The following is a 20,408-nucleotide window of genomic DNA, read 5'->3' as shown; positions in this document are numbered from 1 at the left end:
TCTAACACATTTTACTAAAATCATCTACTATTGTAATGAACATGCTATAATTATTTCTAGACAAATACCTAAAGGGCCCCTATATATCTATCATGAAGTAGTTCTAGGGGTGCAACTGTTTTCCTAGAAGATGCAGGATATGTGTTTCTCCTTTGTTTTTCAAGAGGGAAGATCGTACAAAACATTTTGTTCTTAGTTTTTAATTAGGAGGGTATCCCACAAGCTTCCAACATTTTTCTTTCATATGTCCACTTAATTTGCAATGATTACACACAAAGTTGTTTCTTTGTTTTATTTGTCTCTGAATTGTAGTCTCTATTTTCTCCTCTTTCTTGAAACTTGCATTTTTCTAATTTACATGCCATAGACTCATTGATACCTCCTCCACTTGGGGTAAGTTGCAAGTGAGTTTCCTCTTGTAAAAAATTCCTATCAGCATGTGCAACTAAAGGTAGTTCAGACATCATAAGCATGTTTCTCCTTACTTGTTTAAACTTTTTGTCAAGTTTCATCAATAAACTTATGACATTGGTAATTTTGCTGCATCTTATAAATCTTCTTGGCAACATCACAAGAACATGTTAATGCTGTAGTACAAGTGCAATTGGGCATAGTGTTCAGCCCATCAAATTCATCGTAAAGGGTCTTCATCTTAGTAAAGAATTCTTACATATTCATTTCAGGTGTTTGAGTTAGAACATTCACTTCTTCTTGTAATAAGAACATTTGTGCATTGGAACTTTATCCATATCTTTCCTCAAGCTCATCCCGTATTTTCTTGGATTTTTTAAAAGACAAGATATTGTTGGCTGTAGAGTCCTCAAGAACCCCAATGATCCATCCCATAACCACCTTATCCACCCTATCCCATGCTTTGGCTGTTGAATTGCTTGTTGGTCTTGCTAGGGTGCCATCTACGAATCCTAGCTTATTTTTTCCAGATAGGGCTATTATCATAACTCTCTTCCGATTGGCATAACCCCTTTTTGAGAATACAATGTTCACAAGTTTCTGACTACTATCAGAAGGGTGAAGGAAATATACCGAGGAAAGGTTTGATGTAAGATCTATGTGGGTTGCTGCATTCTGTGCATTATGATTCACCATGTTCTTTTTCCTGTTATTTCAAGAAAATCAACAATTCTTGAAAGATAGATGATATGCATTTCGTTCTTGCAAGGTGAAGATGGTAAGGGAAGAATCAAACGACAAAACTAGGTTTCCTTTTGCCTTAGATACAGAGAAAGGATCCGAACTTGTTGGTGTTCTTTGGTTGAATTTTTGTGCTCTGATACCATGTTAACTTTCCAAGGAAAGAAAAAAAATCAGAGATTGATGAACAAGGGAAGAAAGAAGGGAATAGCTATTGTATTCGCTGAATGGATAATTATTACAAGAGTATTTGATAACACTTATATATATACAAGACTAATCAGGTTGTTACAACTTACAACAAAATCTGTTATAACAACCTGTCTAATAAACTCAATCCTAGTGAGCAACCAAAACAAGACATAAAGCTAACTAAAAGTCACAAGCAGATCTTCATGCTGCTTTCTTGAAGAATCTTGACTCCTTCTTTTGTAGAATTGAATGCTGCTTGTTGAAGACTAGGTTAATGTAGTTGGTATTGGCTGATGTCCCTATTGGTTGCCAAGATCAGTTATGAGCTTTCTGCTGAATGCTATGCTTAACACTAATTAAAAACACATACACATAAACTAACAAAATAACCTAAAACCACCTATATGCAATGTAAAATAAATATATCACGGGAATTCGATAAGGTATGACTGACTTGGTTTTCCATTTGATTTGTCAAAGCATTTTGGAATTTTTGAATCACGGAGCTTATGAAAATCTAGCATTCTCATGTAGATCTAAATCTATTGCAAAATAAACAACAATAAACATAGAAACACATCAAAAATAAAGTTGCTATACTGACTTTTTTTTCCGACTATCATCAAATAATTAGAAAATTTCGATCGAATTTCCGACTAATTTGTGATAGTTGGAATTTCCAAATAATTTCCAACAAAAATAATGTTATTCAAAAATTTTGATTATTTTTCCAACTGCACAATTAAATATTCGGATTTTTTCTAACAAAATATCCAACTAACACATTGATAATCAAAATTTTTGATATATTTAAAGTGGAAAAGAGAGGGAAATTATCCCCCTTCATTTTCAACTATTTTCCGACCAAATTTTGGACCAAAATTTGGTCGGAAAAAATATTTTCAACTATTTTGGTAGGAAGAAAATTTTTCGAGTGTAAATAAGCTAATAATATACTAATAAGACTTATATTTTACTAATATTACATTAATATAACTAATACTAAACTAAAACGACAATTGATAAACTAATCAATAATCAATAATCAATAAAATATACTAATGAAGAAACGACTTGAGACATGTGTCACACTGTCATTAAAAATTTTCTTACTTTTTTTCTATTATTGAACGGGAAACTTTTATATTTGACTTCATATTTAGGGAAACAATTAGCTCATCAAAACATGTAATATTTGTTGATTGACTTTAACTATATGTGATGATCTATTGCAACACTATATTTCCTTATATAAACAAAAAAAATAATATATATGTAAATCTTTATTTTAACTTAGATAATAAATCATCATCATATAATGAATAAGCTAACAATTTGGCGATTTTTTCAACTAAATCATCCCTCTTATCTATCATAGTTGAAGACCTTTTAAATTTTAATTGTCTCGATTAATCACTAATTATTATGAGTATATGTTTTAATATTATTGTATATAAATTATTTATTTAATTTGATGATGATAATATCATAACAAACATAAAGACTTAATAATTAAGTTATGTTATAAATGATTGAATTTATAAATATTATTATTATTTATATCAGTAAATATTTATAGAATTCGTGTTTTACACGGGAATCTATCTAGTAATACACTAATGCGACTACAATTATATTAATACTAAATTAATACATTACTAATAAGACTAATACAATACTAATACTACTAATAATATACCATTTTACTTTACTTATAAGACTAATAATAAATTAATACGAATAATATTTTACTAAGATAGTATCTTACTAAGACAACACTGTTGGAGATCAAATATCCCCTATATGTAAAATACGTAAAATACCCTTGGTCAATAGGTCAAAGGTCAATATCGAATGTCAATGTCAGATGTTAATTCACTATTACGGTCGATGTCATAAGTCTATCTCATTCCGTTATCATACAGCAACTTCCACCTTCCACGAATTTACAACACTTCTCAATGTAACTGCCTATTATCCCTGGTAACTGATGCCCACCATGTCCCTTCCGCAGCCATGTTCTCCATGAGGCAGTATCAGTGAGGTAACCAACCGGAAGTTGTAACTTCCGTGTCAAAATCCTTATAAATACATCCTTCTTCTACTTAAATCAGGTTACACAATCTTACTCTCATACTCATACTTACACTTACCACCTACATTTCCCTTTCTAGGTATGACTTAAGCATCGGAGAGGCTTTTCGAGACATCAGCCCCCGGTTTAGTCTTTCTTTGGGGTTGCAAGAACACCACTTGCGGTCGTCAGATCACCTTACTTCCTTTAAATCGAAGGTACTTCTCACTTAAAGTCCCCTTAACAAATTTGACCGTTTCATAGCAGAAACAAACACTAATATGATTAATAATATACTATTAGTACAATTATACGATTAATAATGTGCTAATACAATACTAAAACGATTGATAGAAAAACTAACATCATACAATTTAGGAAAAATTGTCAGAAAGTACCTAATAAAAATTTTTTTTTCAAAAAAGTACCTAATAAAAAATTTTTTTCCAAAACATACCTTATACAAAATTTTCTTTTCAAAAGAGTACCACGTAACGGTTGGGGTTACGTTTTCCGTTATCTTTTTTGCCCATCTTTAAAAAGTACCTAATAAAATTTTTCTTTAGAGTATGAAAAACACAACATAATTATCCAATACAAACACAACATCATATATAACTCTTAGAACATCATCTATAAAAATGTTCACATATCATCCAATACAAACACAACATAAGAGCATCATCCAACATAAACCTAGAGGTTCACACAAGTAAAGTTTCATAATTACCCAATGCAAACACAAAATATGACAAATATTTCAAACACAAAGAAAATTGGATTTTGCCCCTTATGTGCATGAAGCATACTATATGAGTACTTATGCAAAAACCTATGCTCCAACATTCCATGGAATGCCTAGTCATAGGCATTGGCCAACTTCTCAATTCCATAAGCCTCTTCCTCCACCTTTTAGAAATATGTTAGGAAGACCCACAAAAAACAAGCAAAAGCTCGAGTTTGATGAGGGTAGAGATGCAAAGAACAAGAAGAAGAAGAAGAAGAAGAAGAAGAAGAAATTTGTTGAAAGGCACTCAAGCAAAACAAGTGTGAGAAATGTGGAGGGCTTGGCCATTACAAGAAGACTTGCAAGAACCCAGCCAAATCAAATGAGACATCCACTAGTGCAGCACCAGTTAAAAGAGGAAAATCAAAAAAGCATCCTAGTGTTACTCCACCAACTACATCATTACCCCTACAACAACTCAAACCACAACTAGAGCCCCTAAATCAACTCACCCAGCAACTACAACAACCACCACAATCATTCCAACTCCAACTAATAGTGCTGCTACTTCATTCACTACCAGTTATGATCAACGAAGGGTTAAATATGTTGTAAGGAGGAAGAAGCTAGACAAGTGTACACCAACACAAGGGAGTCAACAACGATGAAGCTATGTTAATGATGTAGTAGACTAAAGTAGTCAAGTTTGAAACATTTGTCATATTTTGTTTTTGTATTGGATAATTATGAAACTTTAGTTGTGTGAACCTCTAGGTTTATGTTGGATGATGGTCTTATGTTGTGTTTGTGTTGGATGATGTGTGAACTTTTTTATAGATGATGTTCCTAGAGTTATATATGATGTTGTGTTTGTATAGGATACTTATGTTGTGTTCTTGGTACTCATTTGAAAAGAAAAATTTTATATATATGATGTTGTGTTTGTATAGGATACTTATGTTGTGTTCTTGGTACTCATTTGAAAAGAAAAATTTTATTAGGTACTCTTTTGAAAAGGAAAATTTTATTAGGTACTTTTTAAAGATAGGTAAAAAAGATAATGGAAAACTTAACCCTAGCCGTTACTTGGTACTCTTTTGAAAATAAAATTTCTTATTAGGTATGTTTTGGAAAAAAAAAATCTATTAGGTACTTTTTTGAAAAAAAAATTTTATTAGGTACTTTTTGACACTTTTTCCTACAATTTAATAAAAATATTAGAAAATTCCACGTGTCAGCCTCATGTAGTCTTGTTAGATGGAGGATTTTAATTGGTTGATGTTGGTTTACGTGGAAAATACAAGTAATTAACTTGCCATTTTTAGCCATTCTAAAAATTAATTAGATTGAGTAATTTATTGCCATTTCTAAACACTGAATAATTTGAATGATTTTGACTAAGATTAAGCTATACTAGTATAAATAAATTTTTCAAAGTTATGTAATAATGAACATACTATATACAAAAGATTAATTAGTAATTGTTAAGATATTGTGATATGTCATTGTTTATTTGTGTAATAATTTAAATAGATTTTAAATGATATGATATGAATTATTTATGATGTTATTTTTAAACTTTTTTATATCATTCTATGTAGCAAAAAATTCTAATTGATTAATTTATAAAAATATTTAAATTATGACTACTATAAAAAAGATAAATTTACAATAAGTAATAAGTTCAAATCAATAATTAATCTAATGTAGCTCAATCTTAGTCATAATAATTCATTAAATTTATGATTTAAAAATGATGAATTAGTGAGTTTAAAGAGCTAAAAATGACAAGTTGGTTAATTTTATATGATAAGTAAGCGAACATCAATCAATATAAACTTTCCACATAACGGGACTACATAAAGGGGACAAGTGAAATTTTTCAGTCTTTTTATTAAATTATATAATTAAAAAAATTATTAATTTGAATTTTTACATACCTTAAATTTACTATCTTTATGAAGTAAATAGTTTGAATGTTTTGTATAAAATTAATAAGCTAGAAATTTTTGTTGCATCCAATTTTATAAATAAGGTTAAAAACATATATAATGTGTTATACATTTATTAAATTTTACTTAACATTCAAAACAAGTGGTTTGGTTAATTTGATTATTACAATTGAACCTTGGATTATTTATGAGTGCAAATTAAATTTAAATATATCTTCTTATTGAAAATTTCGTGTATTGTACGAGTTTTTATACTGGCATGCCAAAAAATACACTAATACAACTAATAATATTATAATAATGCTAACATGATTAATATTTTACAAATACAAAACTAATACGACTAATAATATGCTAATTGTAACACCCCAGAATTTCCGACCCCTTAACGAAACCAAAACCGTAAAGGACGGGAGGAAATTCGGGTGTTACATAAAAGAAAAGGAAAAGAATTTAAATAAACTTTAGTTATTGACTTTAAAAAAAGGGTGAGTGGAAATTTCGACAACATCTGCCTTAAAACTGTGTGCCTTTGTAGAAAAACAAAAGTTAATTAAGAAGCTAATAAAGTAAAGGCACTAACGGCCTATCAAAACTATGTCCCGGCGGAATGATTCGTCGCCAGCTTCTCAAATCGATGCCAAACATGGATCGTGGTTCCAGTGTCGACGTTTGCGTTTTAAAAAGACTTAACTCCTTAAAACCATACATAGTTATAGACTACGCAGCGGAAATACAAATACACGTGGGAGGACACAAGGCCTCATAACAAAACATATACAATCAAAATTTACAAAGGATAACAAGAGATTCAAAATCGAAAGATAGCGGTAAGGACACAGGTTATGCTTCGCCCTCATCACTTTTTCCAAATGCAATGCAAAACATAAGAAGCTCCAGTACCTGCTACGCTTGTCTATGATCCTCCTGCTGCTCGACATTAGACCAAAGGCCAATGTGTCATAGCAGGACAATCATAGAAAGTCATCAACAATCAAACATAAACACAAACACGTACACGTCAGTAACTAGCATCAAATATAATAAGGCCAACTACTAGATAACATTATATTATAAAACAACATAAGACGATTTCATAAGACACCAGCACATGTAGTAACCGTTTATCGGCCACTTATACTTCTTAATTTCACTATGTGCTTTCTAACCCGAACCATGTGTTCTTGGGTAGAATGCAGGTCTTCACGCTCCTCTTTTTAAACATAACTCCTGCAAACACGTATAGTATCAACTCGACCAAGGCATTAACAGAATACCTAACGCATGACCTTATAGAGCTTGTCTATCTTAAGGTAAGTTTGATCGTAGTCCGTAATATCCTTGAGGTAACTTAACTTAGGCACACTTCTCGCTAGCATAAACTATTCTATCAATAAGTAGATGTTCTATCAATGAGTAAATATTCTATCAAAGAGTAAATGTTTTATCAACGCGTAAGCTTTCTACCAAAGAATGAACCTACTATCAATAAATACCTTTCAATCAATGAATAAATTTTCTATCACTGAATAGTTTTCTATCAGTGGATCTTTTCTCTACTTCCTGGCATAGTGACACGGCCAAGGGCGTTATCGGCCTCCCGGCGCCCATTGGCAAAGTATAAGCTCATGCCCCCTCCAGCTGACCCTCTCGGGTCCTACCTTTGGGAAAAACCTAACACACTGGGGTACTAAACCAGTGAAGAGGCCACCATATTGGGGTTTGCAAGGCCCGCATGGTAACACCTCGGTCAAGGGGCGTTATCGGCCTCTCGGCGCCCAATGACCCAAGCATGCTCATACCCCCCTTACGGTGGTCCCGTCGAACCTCACCTAGGGGACTAATAAAACAACCGGACATAATCCAGTTAAGTCACGCCAGCTAATCATAATATAGTACCTTATCAGATGGGAATAACTTCCACTCTCAACTATTAATGAGTGCCTTGGGATAGCAGCGCGCCAAAACCCACTGAGCCACTCAATAGAATATGAAATTCACCTATAAAGGAGTCATTCTAACTCCAATTAGGCATAATCTAATTCTTAAATAAATAAGGGGTAGTTCTCGCCCTCTATTAACTCTCATTCTCTAAACTATTCTAAGCGCAAGGATTTCATAGTCGACAGCTCTTCATGTAAACTGTACTCAATAGTATCTCATAGTTTCAATGCAATGTATATTATCACAATAAACAATAATGTCTTAAAGCAAATTGCATATAAGGGTTAGTTACTGCGTGTACGTACCTGCAAGCGTCACTGCACGATCAAAAGTCACAAAATCACCCCAACTAAGGCTCTACTTTCCTCTTACGAAATGGGCACCTATATAAGTTATGAGTAGAACTAATAAGTTCCCTTAACTACTTGACATACCAAACTAAATATCCCAGTAACCGCCATCACCCATTCAACATGAGTTTCCGATCACTCTAGCACGCACACAACTCATTCAATACAAGTCAAAATCATCAACTCAACGCAACATAAGTCTTTCCATCCATTTAAAGTAGAAGTATGTGTGAATCGTTCCTTTACATTAACTAATTTTGAGCATATCGGCTCGCGTTACCCAAAAATAACTAATCACAACTAAATCTTACAATTTTAATATAACATTAATATAACGATAAGACAAATCGTAGAGTTATCATGTTGAGATATCATTTGTTCATTCTCCAAAACTATTAAGAACTATAGTCAAAACAACACGACAATTAACTTTAGCAACCATCGACGATAAGTTGACATCATGCTCTTGGCTTACTAATATCATGTATCTATAACTTCGATAACATCCTAATAAAGGTATTTGTAATTCAAAACAATCAAACCACAACAATTAGTAGCTATTATTCTCAATTTAATAAATCAAAAATCACTTTCATAGTCAACTAACATCTTCACCATTACTAATTATTCACAATAATAACCAATCGACCAATCTTAAAACAACTTTTAAAGTTGTTTAATCAATCATCACCAAGATATAGTATAAAACACACATTATTAGTAATTTCATTTCTAAATCCAAGCCCTAATCGTTTCGTGTTCAAAGATAACATATTTAATCACTACACATACTAAGATTCGAAGAAACTAATACAAAAACCAACACACAACCCATAATTTCAATCACACTTCAAACCCTAAATTATAAACATGTTTAATTCATCAATCCAATTCTCACTCATTATAAGATTCAATAACAATCATACAAAGTTCAACCCTTTTCTCATAAACTTTATAAATTTTAATTGGAACAAAGATGAAATCAAATAAGAGTAAGAAGATGGCTCATAAAATAAAACTAGCAAGAATGGTGAAGAGGAGGATGAAGGTCGTGGTGGTAGTGCACGAAAGCCAAGAATGGCGAGCCTTAAATCGAACAGCAACTGGCGGCTGTTCGTGGGTCGGCTCCCGGCTAGTCACAGCAAGGGAGGAGGGATCTGAGGGTGTGCTGCGGTGGCCGCCTCTAGAAGAGAACAAAACAATATGGCCCGCTGCTGGTTGTGAGGAGAACGAGGCGGCGGCTGCTGCTGTTGGGGAAGAGAGGAGGCGCGACTAGTTTGGGGGAAGAGAGAGGCGGCGTAGAGGAGAAGGGAGAAGGAAGGGGAAGGAGGGAAATGACAGCTCCCTTCATGAGTATTTAGGGTTTCACGGTTTATACTCATTATTATTATTATTATTATTATTATTATTATTATTATTATTATTATTATGTTTATTTATTCATTTATTTTTATCTCGGTTTATTTTCTTGCGAGACTTAACTAAGAGACTCACCTTCGTGGGCTCAGACATTTTAATAAAATAATCATTTTGACTCGAACCTCTTTATTTAAGAAATCGTAACTATATTTTTAATATATATATAAGTTAACATTTACATTCATGTATGCAAGAAATTTATTAAACTAATTCAGAAATAATTTAATATAATTGTAAAATCTTTAAAAGTTATTAAAATATTAAATAATTTCATTATTAAAATCTCGGGGTGTTACACTAATACTCATAGTTATTAGAATCCCGATTTGCAAATACAACACTAATACAACTAATCATATACTAATTGTACATATACCACTATAAAATTCAAGTTTTTCTTTATTTTGCAGTTTAAAAATGATTATTAAATTTTTTTTTCAAAACTTAATAGATGAAGTCAATTAAGTTTTAATTTACACCTTAAATGTTTAAAAAAGAACAAATATAATTGATAATTTGTAGAATCACTTGATTCTACAATCCGATTTTACCGATTTTGATCCTACCCTCAACGATCGTAGGTTGAATTGTGATCCTAATAATCTTGCTAATAATACACTAATACGATTAATTATGTATAAATACAATGCTAATACGATTGATAGTATACTAAATTATGCTAATATGACTAATCATATACAATTTTTACATTAATACAACTAATATTTATTAATACAACAATGTTACGACTAATATTTTTCTATTAAAACACTACTACGAACAACAACTACTACTACTTATTATTATCATAAATATAAAATAAAATCATAAAAAATAAATATTTTCTACATGTACTAAAGCATTAAAGTATGAAGACAACACAATAAGAATCACTAAGTAATATGTGTTTTAGTGGTTGAAGTGTTCTTTAATTCCTTTAATGCAAGAGGTTAGAGGTTCAACTATTGCAATTGTTGGAAACTTTGGTAGTATATGTAGGTTAAAATTTGACATGGATTGAGTTTTAAAAACGGATTTTGAATATGGGTTTGTTTGGTGGGTATAATATTTATAAATAAAAAAAAATTTATATTTATTTTATTCTTTTTTTCGACAAACATGTTAGTCGGAAAATAGTAGGATAAATGGTCGAAAAATTTTCTTAATAGTTTTTTTGTCATTTTGGGATGAAGTTCAGCAAAAATGTTGTCGAACTAATTCCGAACTAGTAAATAGTCAGAAAATAGTCGACAATTTCCTTAACGTATTAGTCGGAATTTTCAACTATATTTACTCCAACTGTTTAAAATATTTGAAAATTAATCAGTATAAGCCTAAAGCGACTGACATCCGACCATTTTGAATAGTCAGTATTAATGGGTTTTTAGTGAAATATTTATTAAACATGGAAATACTTTTTGGGGATTCTAAAAGATAATAAATAGAATCCAAAATAAGTACTTGTTAATGTCTCATTTATTTTTGGGACATTATTTTTGTTTCACTCTTAATTTGTATTTAATTGATAATCAATAAGTTTAAATATAGTCAAGTGGGATATTGGTTGATTCGTATCAATGTGAAGTTTATGAATATCGACTTTTTATAATTTTGAATTATATATAATTAGAGATATATATTACGGATTGAAATTGTGTATTAACAAAGGTGTAAAAAGTAAATGAATCATTGATTCTGAATTCGAGGGTGTATCAGTTATCATATCCTTCATTATTATTTATTTTATAATACAAATCATACACGCATGACATGATATATATGTGATGAATTAGATGGAAGGTTGTATCATAAACCCTCTAATGAGTAATGATACAATATTATAAACTTATTTGAAGTAATGTTGGGATGATTTATCCCATATTGATAAATTGAATATGATGTGCACACTTTATAAGTTATTGGAGTTTTTCTTTCCATTGCCATATGATTTTAGGATGGTATATACTCCTTGACTTATGAAGTGTGTGCAACTTGCGTTTTTCCCGATAATTGCTGGCATTCACAATAAGTCCAGCCTAATTTAACATGGTATCAGAGCCGAAGGTTTGATCAAAAATTAAGAATAATAGGTCCGAAAAGAATGGCATTCCTGCCCTAATTGATTACTACCACATGCAAACTTGACGGCGGTTCGCATGTGAGAGGGGTGTTGGGATGATTTAACCTACATCAACAAATTGAACATGGTGTGCACACTTTATAAGTTATTGGAGTCCTTCCTCTCATTGCCATATGGTATTGGGATGGTATATACTAATTGGCTTATGAAGTGTGTGCACCTCGTGTTTTTCCCGATAATTACTAGTATTCACAATAAGTACAGCCTAATTTAACAATTAACCCTAAAATAAGGAACTAAGCAAGTTATAGGCATGTTGGATATAATTATCTCAAGAGTTACGCACATATCAAACTCGTCATGCACGCATATATAGTCACGCTTAAGATCTCTCTTTTTTGTGCAACTATATATTGACTTATTGTTATGGCATAGTATGCTTATCGATTAATTGATAACATTGTCCACTTATTGACTTTAGGATAAAATATATTTATTAGGCATGTCAAACAGATCAGATTGGGTCGGGTTCGGTTCAGGTCATATAAATAGGTTAGAAAATCCTTGACCCAAACTCAACCTATTTAGTTAATTGGGTCGAAAATCACAACTTTGACCCGACCTGCAACAGATCAGGTTGACCAGATTTCAACCCACTTAACTCATTTATAATTTTTTTGTTTTCGTTTTAAGGTTTTTAACGTTGATTAAATCTAATTTTTTAGGCTTTAATTTTGATTTATGATTTTTTGTTCTTTATTTTATATAGACTATGAAAAATAAGAAAATATTAAGTGAACTAAGTTTAGCTTATACTTATTGATTTAACTTGAAATTAACACATTTAATTAAATGGGTTATACAGGTTTTTTTCAGGTTTAAAATTTTATCCTGAACCTAACCCATTTAATAAACAGATTAGGTCAGGTCAACCCATTTAATCAATTGAGTCAAAAGTCTTAACCCAAATCTATTTATTTCGAATTAGATTCAGGTCGAATTAGTAGGTTAACTTTTACCGTCCCTAATATTTATTGACTTACTGTTTGACATAGAACACTTAATTACATAATATTCCACATAGTGTACGTTTATTGACTTATTATTTGACCTTATACACTTATTGACCTTTTGACAAATCACACTTATTGGCTTATTGTTTGACATATAATAAACTTACTGATTTAGTTTTTTTTTGACGTAGTACATTTATAGTCTTTCTTTTTGGAACAGTATACTTATTAACCTTTTAACATAATACACTTATTATTAACTTTTGACACAAAAACACTTATTGACTTAATCTTCGAAAGAAAGACATATAATTATAACCTTATAAACCGACATACACTCAAACAGACACTCATAACACTCAAACTCAAAATGACACCAATTACCAAAGTCACACTCATAACACTCAAACATTTAATTATGACAACGTCGGTAACTATTCATCTTGATCACGAGGAGGATCAGGTTTTGCATTCTCAACAACATCAACTCCACGGTTTTTATGAGGCAATATGCCTCGTAAAGAAGGCCATGTACTTGGAACAAGTTCCTTAGGACCGGCTATTATGCGATCTTTTTTCTCGCCAGGGGTAAAGTATATAAGCACATATGTATTGTCTTTGAACAAATAAGCCTCGTTGGGCTTATGCGAGGCGAAGGCAGCTCCAACGCCACTTGCAAACATTGTCTCTTGCAAGCATGAAAATGCGTCTGTTATCTTACCCTTTGCAAGCAGGGCTCGCTTAGGGTAATTGATAAGCGCATATTCTCCTCCTTTAAAGAGATAAGCTTCTCCTGCGCGAGTAGACTCAAATCCAGCATCTATCCCTTGTGCGAAATTTGTGCCTTTGAAGAAAGGAAACATCTGTTTTATTGTCTTTGGGCCTTCGACTATCCGATCATTTGTATTGCCTGCAAAATATAAATGCATCTAAAATATATCATAATGTAAATATTTTGGTCAAAATTTTTGCATATCCAGATGATTGTTGTTTTGTTTGAGATGAAATTTCCAAGGGGCTCATTAAGACATCCTACATTTCTACGGGTCGACAATTGGTAGACATATTTACAAAGGCACTCGGTCAAGCTCAATTTTCTCCTCCTCTTCGCATGTTAGGCATTTGGAATCTTCATGCTCCAACTTGAGAGTATATTATATATATATATATATATATAAATAAATAAATATATATATATATATATATATATATATATATATATATATATATATATATATATATATATATATATATATGTATATTATAATGGTTTGATCTTCCAATCTTTTGTAACCATATTTAGTTGGAAACGTTATGTATAAAATGCGTTAATTTCTCCATTTTGGAATAGGAAAATCTAATTCAATTCTAACTTTGTCAAATTTAAATAAGTACTATTACTTATAAAGTTACTCTGTACTATTATATGAAATGTCCCTTTTGTTTTTTTGACACTATTTAACTATTACCTGTAATTTATATTTTATTCCCACTTAATAAGTTAAAAACAGATAAAAACAGAATCAAGTGTAATATTATTTCTTCTGATTCAATGTAAATTTATTATAATATTTAATTCTCAAAATAAAGATATTTAAAATTGAACTTGTAGCATAAGGGGCTAAACACTCACCTTTACTTGTGTGTTGAACCAACTTGATCTTTTCAAATAAGGAGAGTGCATCTTGAGCAATTGCTTATCTTTTATGATTTATTTTTATCTTTTGGATTATAAGATAGGTTGAAAAAAGAAAGCTAAAGATAGGTGAAATTCGATACTAACTAAGACCATGTTTGAAAAAGAGAGCCATATTGAAAAATCAAAGAGTCCTATAGTAAATATATTTATTGTATTAATCAATAAATATAATTTTTTTAATTAACTTTTTTATATACGGGAGAAAGAAGGGTCCTACACCCTCAAAGACCCCATGTGATTACTAAATAAACAAAACACAAGCATACTATTTGAATATTTAGAACAGTACCCGGTGAATAATTAAACTTGGCGCAGACATTCGCAGAAAAGATGAAAGCTTCACTGACACCATGACACCCAAATGCAGCATCAATTCCATGATTTGCGAAAGCAGTAGCAATTAGAGAACCAAAACCATTACTGATAAAAAGTGGACCATTGATGACCCGATCCTTTTTGGTATCCGGAGCATAATCCAAGAGTACAAACTCTTTCTCTATGAACAAATAAACTTCATTAGTGCGAACCGAGCGAAAACAAGAGTCAATATAGCCATCGATCTTAGTCACTCCATCGATGTAGTAATCAATATCGCTGCTGCTGTTCAATGCTTTTACTGCAACCATTTGGATTGCTGGGAATTTCTGAATGGTTAGTTTCTTCCTTTCTTTACTAATCTCATCAATGTAATCAGATACTGGCCTTAGGATTCTTAGGTTTCTTGGTGGACTTGATTGAGGATTGAATTTCTTGTTTACGTACAGAATTGTATTCACTCTTTTCTTTTTTGTGTGCGGTCTGCAGTTGGACATATACAATATGCATAACAACACTTAGAAATCACTTTGTTTCAGTTAAAATTTTTTTTTGATATATATATATTTTTATAAGCAAAACTAAAAGAATTAGTTTTTTTTTTTAATTTTTCTCTTTAGTTTTTTGAACTAACTTTTCTCCCATGAACAAACATTATAGGAACACAATATGAAAAAGTTTTGCGTGGATGGGACTTATTCCATACTATTTTAGGGTGGAGCAATTTTTAAATGTACAAAATAATAATTATTTTCACTTAACAAGTACAATTAAGTATAATTACTGAAAAATACTTATATATTTTTAGTCTTGTACATATTAATTTTAGTATGAACTAAGTTCATACAAGACTTTTTTAATGTCAAATGCCAAACAAAATTTGTAAGGTAATTTCATAGTGTTTAACATTTAAAGCTAACAAACACAATATTTAATCTTAATTGTCCATTTCTTATAACACAAAATCCAACCCTTCTATATTTGATGCTAATAAACATTGAATAAAATAAAACAAATAATTTTTTAAAAAGAATATTTATGTTTTGACAGAAATTAGAAAATATTTGTATGTAACCACCATTTATCTCAAATTTAGCATAAAAATTTACAAAAAAATAATATTAAAAAAATTGAATTGAAGTATCCATAAAATATATATAAATTGACATTAATTAAATTATTGAGTTGATAATCATACCCGTCGCCTCTGAGTTGAAAAAGCTGTGCAGATCGGATGTACTGTGGAGCAATACCAGCAATAAAAGTAACCTCATCTTGAGCTTTAAATCGATATTGATCTTCTAAAGTCTCAGCAACCCAAATTCCACCCGGAGCATATATTTCATATCGATACAACTCCATGGATGTCCCAGACTTAATTTGTGGATTCCATGAACTGCTAAGTGTAGTGCTCACAAATGCGTATGTTGTCTCTCTTCGAGTGTCAAGAGGTCTCCCACCAGCATGGACGTAGCGTTCCAAATTGAAGTAAGTTTTATCCGGAGTGTTTGCTTGGCGTCTTGCTTGGAATCCGTTTGCAAACACAAATTCGTAAGGGGCTGCGTCCCACCGGAATACATGGTGGAGGATGTCACTTTCTCTATCGCTACTTCTGTACTCCACGTCGGCTAGAGGGGGCTGTATCTCTCTGTTCCATATTGCCGAAAATGTGTTTTGATTAAGAATTTTGAATACCAGTATTCGTAGCGGCAGCTAAATTATTCAAATTTTCTTTGTTGTTATTTATTTATTTATTTTGAGTTTAGACTGTGACAAAACGTGTTGGTTAATGATTTAAATACTTTGAAAGTAAAAGTTTAAGTAAAGAAAATAGAAAAGAAAGTTCTATCCTTTCTTATTGTAACCATCCTACGAGGTGATTTTAAAATATTTAGCGCATGTGTCCCTGACTGGTTTGCTATTTTCAAATGTTGGTTTTTAACTTACATAATGACTTTTTAAGATAAAAGAAAAACTTTGATTTATTCGATTTACAAAGGAAATTCTACTGAATTTTCTGTAGAAATTTATATATATTTTAAATTATTTCAAGTGATTCTTATAATGTAATTCCTTTGCATCTTTTGAATAATATTAAAATCTAATATTTAAATTCTTTAATAAATGTTAGTGGATAATATTGTTAATTAAGTAATTGATTATATTATCAACATAATAGCCTGACATAAGTATCAAGCTTACGCATTAGTTCAAATAAACCTTGTTAAGTCAGCTAGTTAATTTCGGGTTGATTAAATTGGTATCAGAGCAAGTTTCGATCCTAGGACCTGTAGGTCCATACAACCAATATTTTGGCTACATATTAGTTGCATACTGAGACCAAAATGTGTCAAAAATCATTTTACGACCACGTAAGCTGAGACCAATAGCTAAGGTTGCATAATATGGTTGCAGACAGTCCTGATGTGATCAATTTGCAACCAAAGCACTAGTCGCCGCACAATCATTTTTTCATAGCATTGATTTATCCGCCTCTGATATACAAAAAATTGCAAAATTATCACTTAAAATATTGTTTATAAGTTGAACCTTAATTAAATGAATAATAATGTATAAGAAAAAACAATTTTAAGTGATATTTTTTTATTAAATTGATAATATTTGATGTTTTATACTCCAGATTGTTACTATTAATTAAATAATTAACAATCGCAAAAACCAAAATGTTGTAATTATAAATCTATAAGGAGAAAAGTATAGATTTGCAAGATGAGAAACAATATACAACAATGTTCTGCAAATCGAACACACCTAGCATTATAATAGTAGACAGTTTCTACTAAAGACTGAGCAGCAAGCTGGTCTGTATGGCTCACAGGTTGGGGTAAGAATGCAGCAGCACCTCTCCCTGGCGCGTTCGGAGGGATCGACATTACTTTTTTCTTCGAGCTTTTGGCTAGGAAGTGCAAGCTGCCAGTACTAAATAGCAGTATGTATGTATTAGTTACTGATTTGGCTAGATTTAGTTTTGTATTGGTGCGTTTGTTGGTGCATTTCAGGGGTATATATACTAAACTTACTCATTTAGAATAAAGCACTAAAGATATATTCTATTTTATCGAAATAATACATTACAAAATTCTTTAGCACATCACTTCCTATTGTTGAATCATGGTATATTAAGTTCAATTATATATACAAATACTTGAGTTCTTATAGTTTGGATATGTTTAAAAGATGAAAAGATGAAAGAGAATTGTTTAATATGATTTGGGCATATGCAAAGATGAGATATTAGTCAACTTGTAAGGAAGATAAAAATTGGCGCTCTGAGACAATAACGATTGAACATTACATTGCATAATGGGGTAGAAATTAAAATTATACAAAAGATCTAGACTTATGACTCGAAATGATAAAAAATCAAAATGGATAGAAAATTTAAATCCATGTGAACGACGACTATGGAAAGTAATATATTGGTTCATGTAACTAACTACAATCTTTTGGGATTACTGCTCTAGTATTATTGTTGTTGTTGCAAATGATTATGAAATAATAAAATTAAACATGTAATATCTAAATCAAAAAGTTGTATCTGTGCATTTTAATAGAATCTATAATATATTCTCTTTTGAAGCTACGACATATCTTAAGGACTATATAATCTATAACTTTAGTTTTGGTTGAGCGGGTCTTTGGACATTACGTCAAAAGCAAACTTAATAGAAAGTCTGATGTTCAAATTTCATTAACACCTCTTTAGTTGGTTTTAGTGGTGGTTTGGAAGATGTGCAATAATTCCTACCAGGGACAAACCTATTAGAAGCCACTTGGTAGAACGCACCCCGTGAAAAACGAAATAAATAATTTGAATTTCGTAGAGTTTTTTTTTCTAAAACATTCTTAAATATTCATTTTAGGCTCCAAATAAAAAGAAAGAAATTAGACAAGACCTCAACCATTTTTTCCAGTATTATTCTATGCCGTTGATTGGACACATTTGAAAAATATTAGTGGGCTATAAAATAGTTTATGTTCCTTTGTGTGAAAGTATTGCAAGAAATACACAATAGTTTATGCAATGAAGTAAAAGGGTAAGAATCAGGTCCTTTATTTTTTTTATTCAATGATAGAAAGAATCTTAATGAAATATATTATTTTTTATGATAATTAATCTTTATAGGAATCACTTCAACCACGTGTGTAATTTTTCGCTTAATCAATCAAACTTGTCAGAGGACTGAGGTTAAAATGGTAACAAAAAGCTATAGATAGCTATTATGTTACGATACAAGTAGAGACGGGAATCAGGTGCCATAATATATTTAATTATTATTTTATTTGAAATAAGCTCAAAAATATTTTTTTAATTGATTAAATTTATACTAATTTCAAATATTTTTTATTATTACAATTTATTTATTTATCCGACATAATTAAGGATAATCCCATACCAACGAAAAAAGTTGGGAAAATCGAACCTGTATCATAAGGGTGGATGCCCGCAGCATATAGTGTAAGACTATATGCCCGCAGCATATATATGCTATATGCAGCATATAGCATATATATTTTCTTTTTGCTTTTTTCATTTAAAATTAATAAATAATCCAATGATTAATGTACAATGTAATAAACAATGATTAATGTACAATGTAATAATTCTATGATAATCACCAATTATCATCAATAATCACTAACTAATATATATATATACACTCTCGATCGTATATATAATAATATACATATACAAAAGTTCTAAATCTAAACTTATCACATTATTTACCCAGAACAAAAATTAGCAAGATACGCAGCAATTTTGTCTTTCAATTCGTGCATTTCCCCATCTCTCAAAGGGCGTTTTTCCCTTGGAGTGTCGTATAAAATCTATAATATAATATTAAATTAAATGATACATAAACATTAGATTTTACGTACCAATAGAAAATATATAATATTATAAATTAGAACGTAACAAATACTTACAGCATCAATGTTTTCGACTACAACCTCTTTCACGGATTGTAAGATATCGTTCATGTATTTAAGAGTGTAGTAGCCGCAATCAACGGTATTATAATCTTGTCAAACGCACTAAGAGAAAATAGATGTTAGTGCCAAAAAAGCTTAAAAACCCTTAAAATCGCAACTTAACACGTAATTTCAAGCATATGACTATGATTTTCAATTCTAACCACTTCAATACAATAATATTAACCAAATAGTGTTGTGTGCCAAGTTTTGTGCAAAACAAATCAAGTTTGAGATACTTTATGCGCAAAAGTACCAAAAAAGCTTAAACACTTAAAATTGCAACTTAGCACGTAATTTCTAGCATATGACTAAAATTTTCAATTCTAACCACTTCAACACAATAATATATACCAAATAGTGTTGTGTGTCAAGTATCGTACAAAACAAACCATATACCGTAAGACTATATGCTGCGGGCTTTTATTTTTTTAAGAATCAGGTCCTTTATTTTTTTATTCAATGATAGAAAGAATCTTAATGAAATATGTTATTT

General features: G+C 30.9%; 1 protein-coding gene across 1 annotated transcript; it reads right to left on the bottom strand.

Moving 5' to 3' along the window:
- Positions 1-12,957: 12,957 nt before the first annotated feature.
- On the bottom strand, positions 12,958-17,944 carry LOC130797435 (uncharacterized). The gene is made up of 4 exons (XM_057660014.1): positions 17,690-17,944; positions 16,116-16,565; positions 14,892-15,400; positions 12,958-13,813 (listed from the first exon to the last, which is right to left on the bottom strand). Exons 1-4 carry the CDS (start codon positions 17,809-17,811, stop codon positions 13,338-13,340), a joined length of 1,557 nt encoding a protein of 518 aa, XP_057515997.1. The 5' UTR covers positions 17,812-17,944; the 3' UTR covers positions 12,958-13,337.
- Between the last annotated feature and the right edge of the window lie 2,464 nt (positions 17,945-20,408).

This window comes from Amaranthus tricolor, chromosome 13, assembly GCF_026212465.1.
Source record: "Amaranthus tricolor cultivar Red isolate AtriRed21 chromosome 13, ASM2621246v1, whole genome shotgun sequence".
Classification (NCBI taxonomy): Eukaryota; Viridiplantae; Streptophyta; class Magnoliopsida; order Caryophyllales; family Amaranthaceae; genus Amaranthus; species Amaranthus tricolor.
The sequence above is the reverse complement of the archived record's forward strand: the minus strand, read 5'-3'. Positions and strand labels throughout refer to the sequence as shown.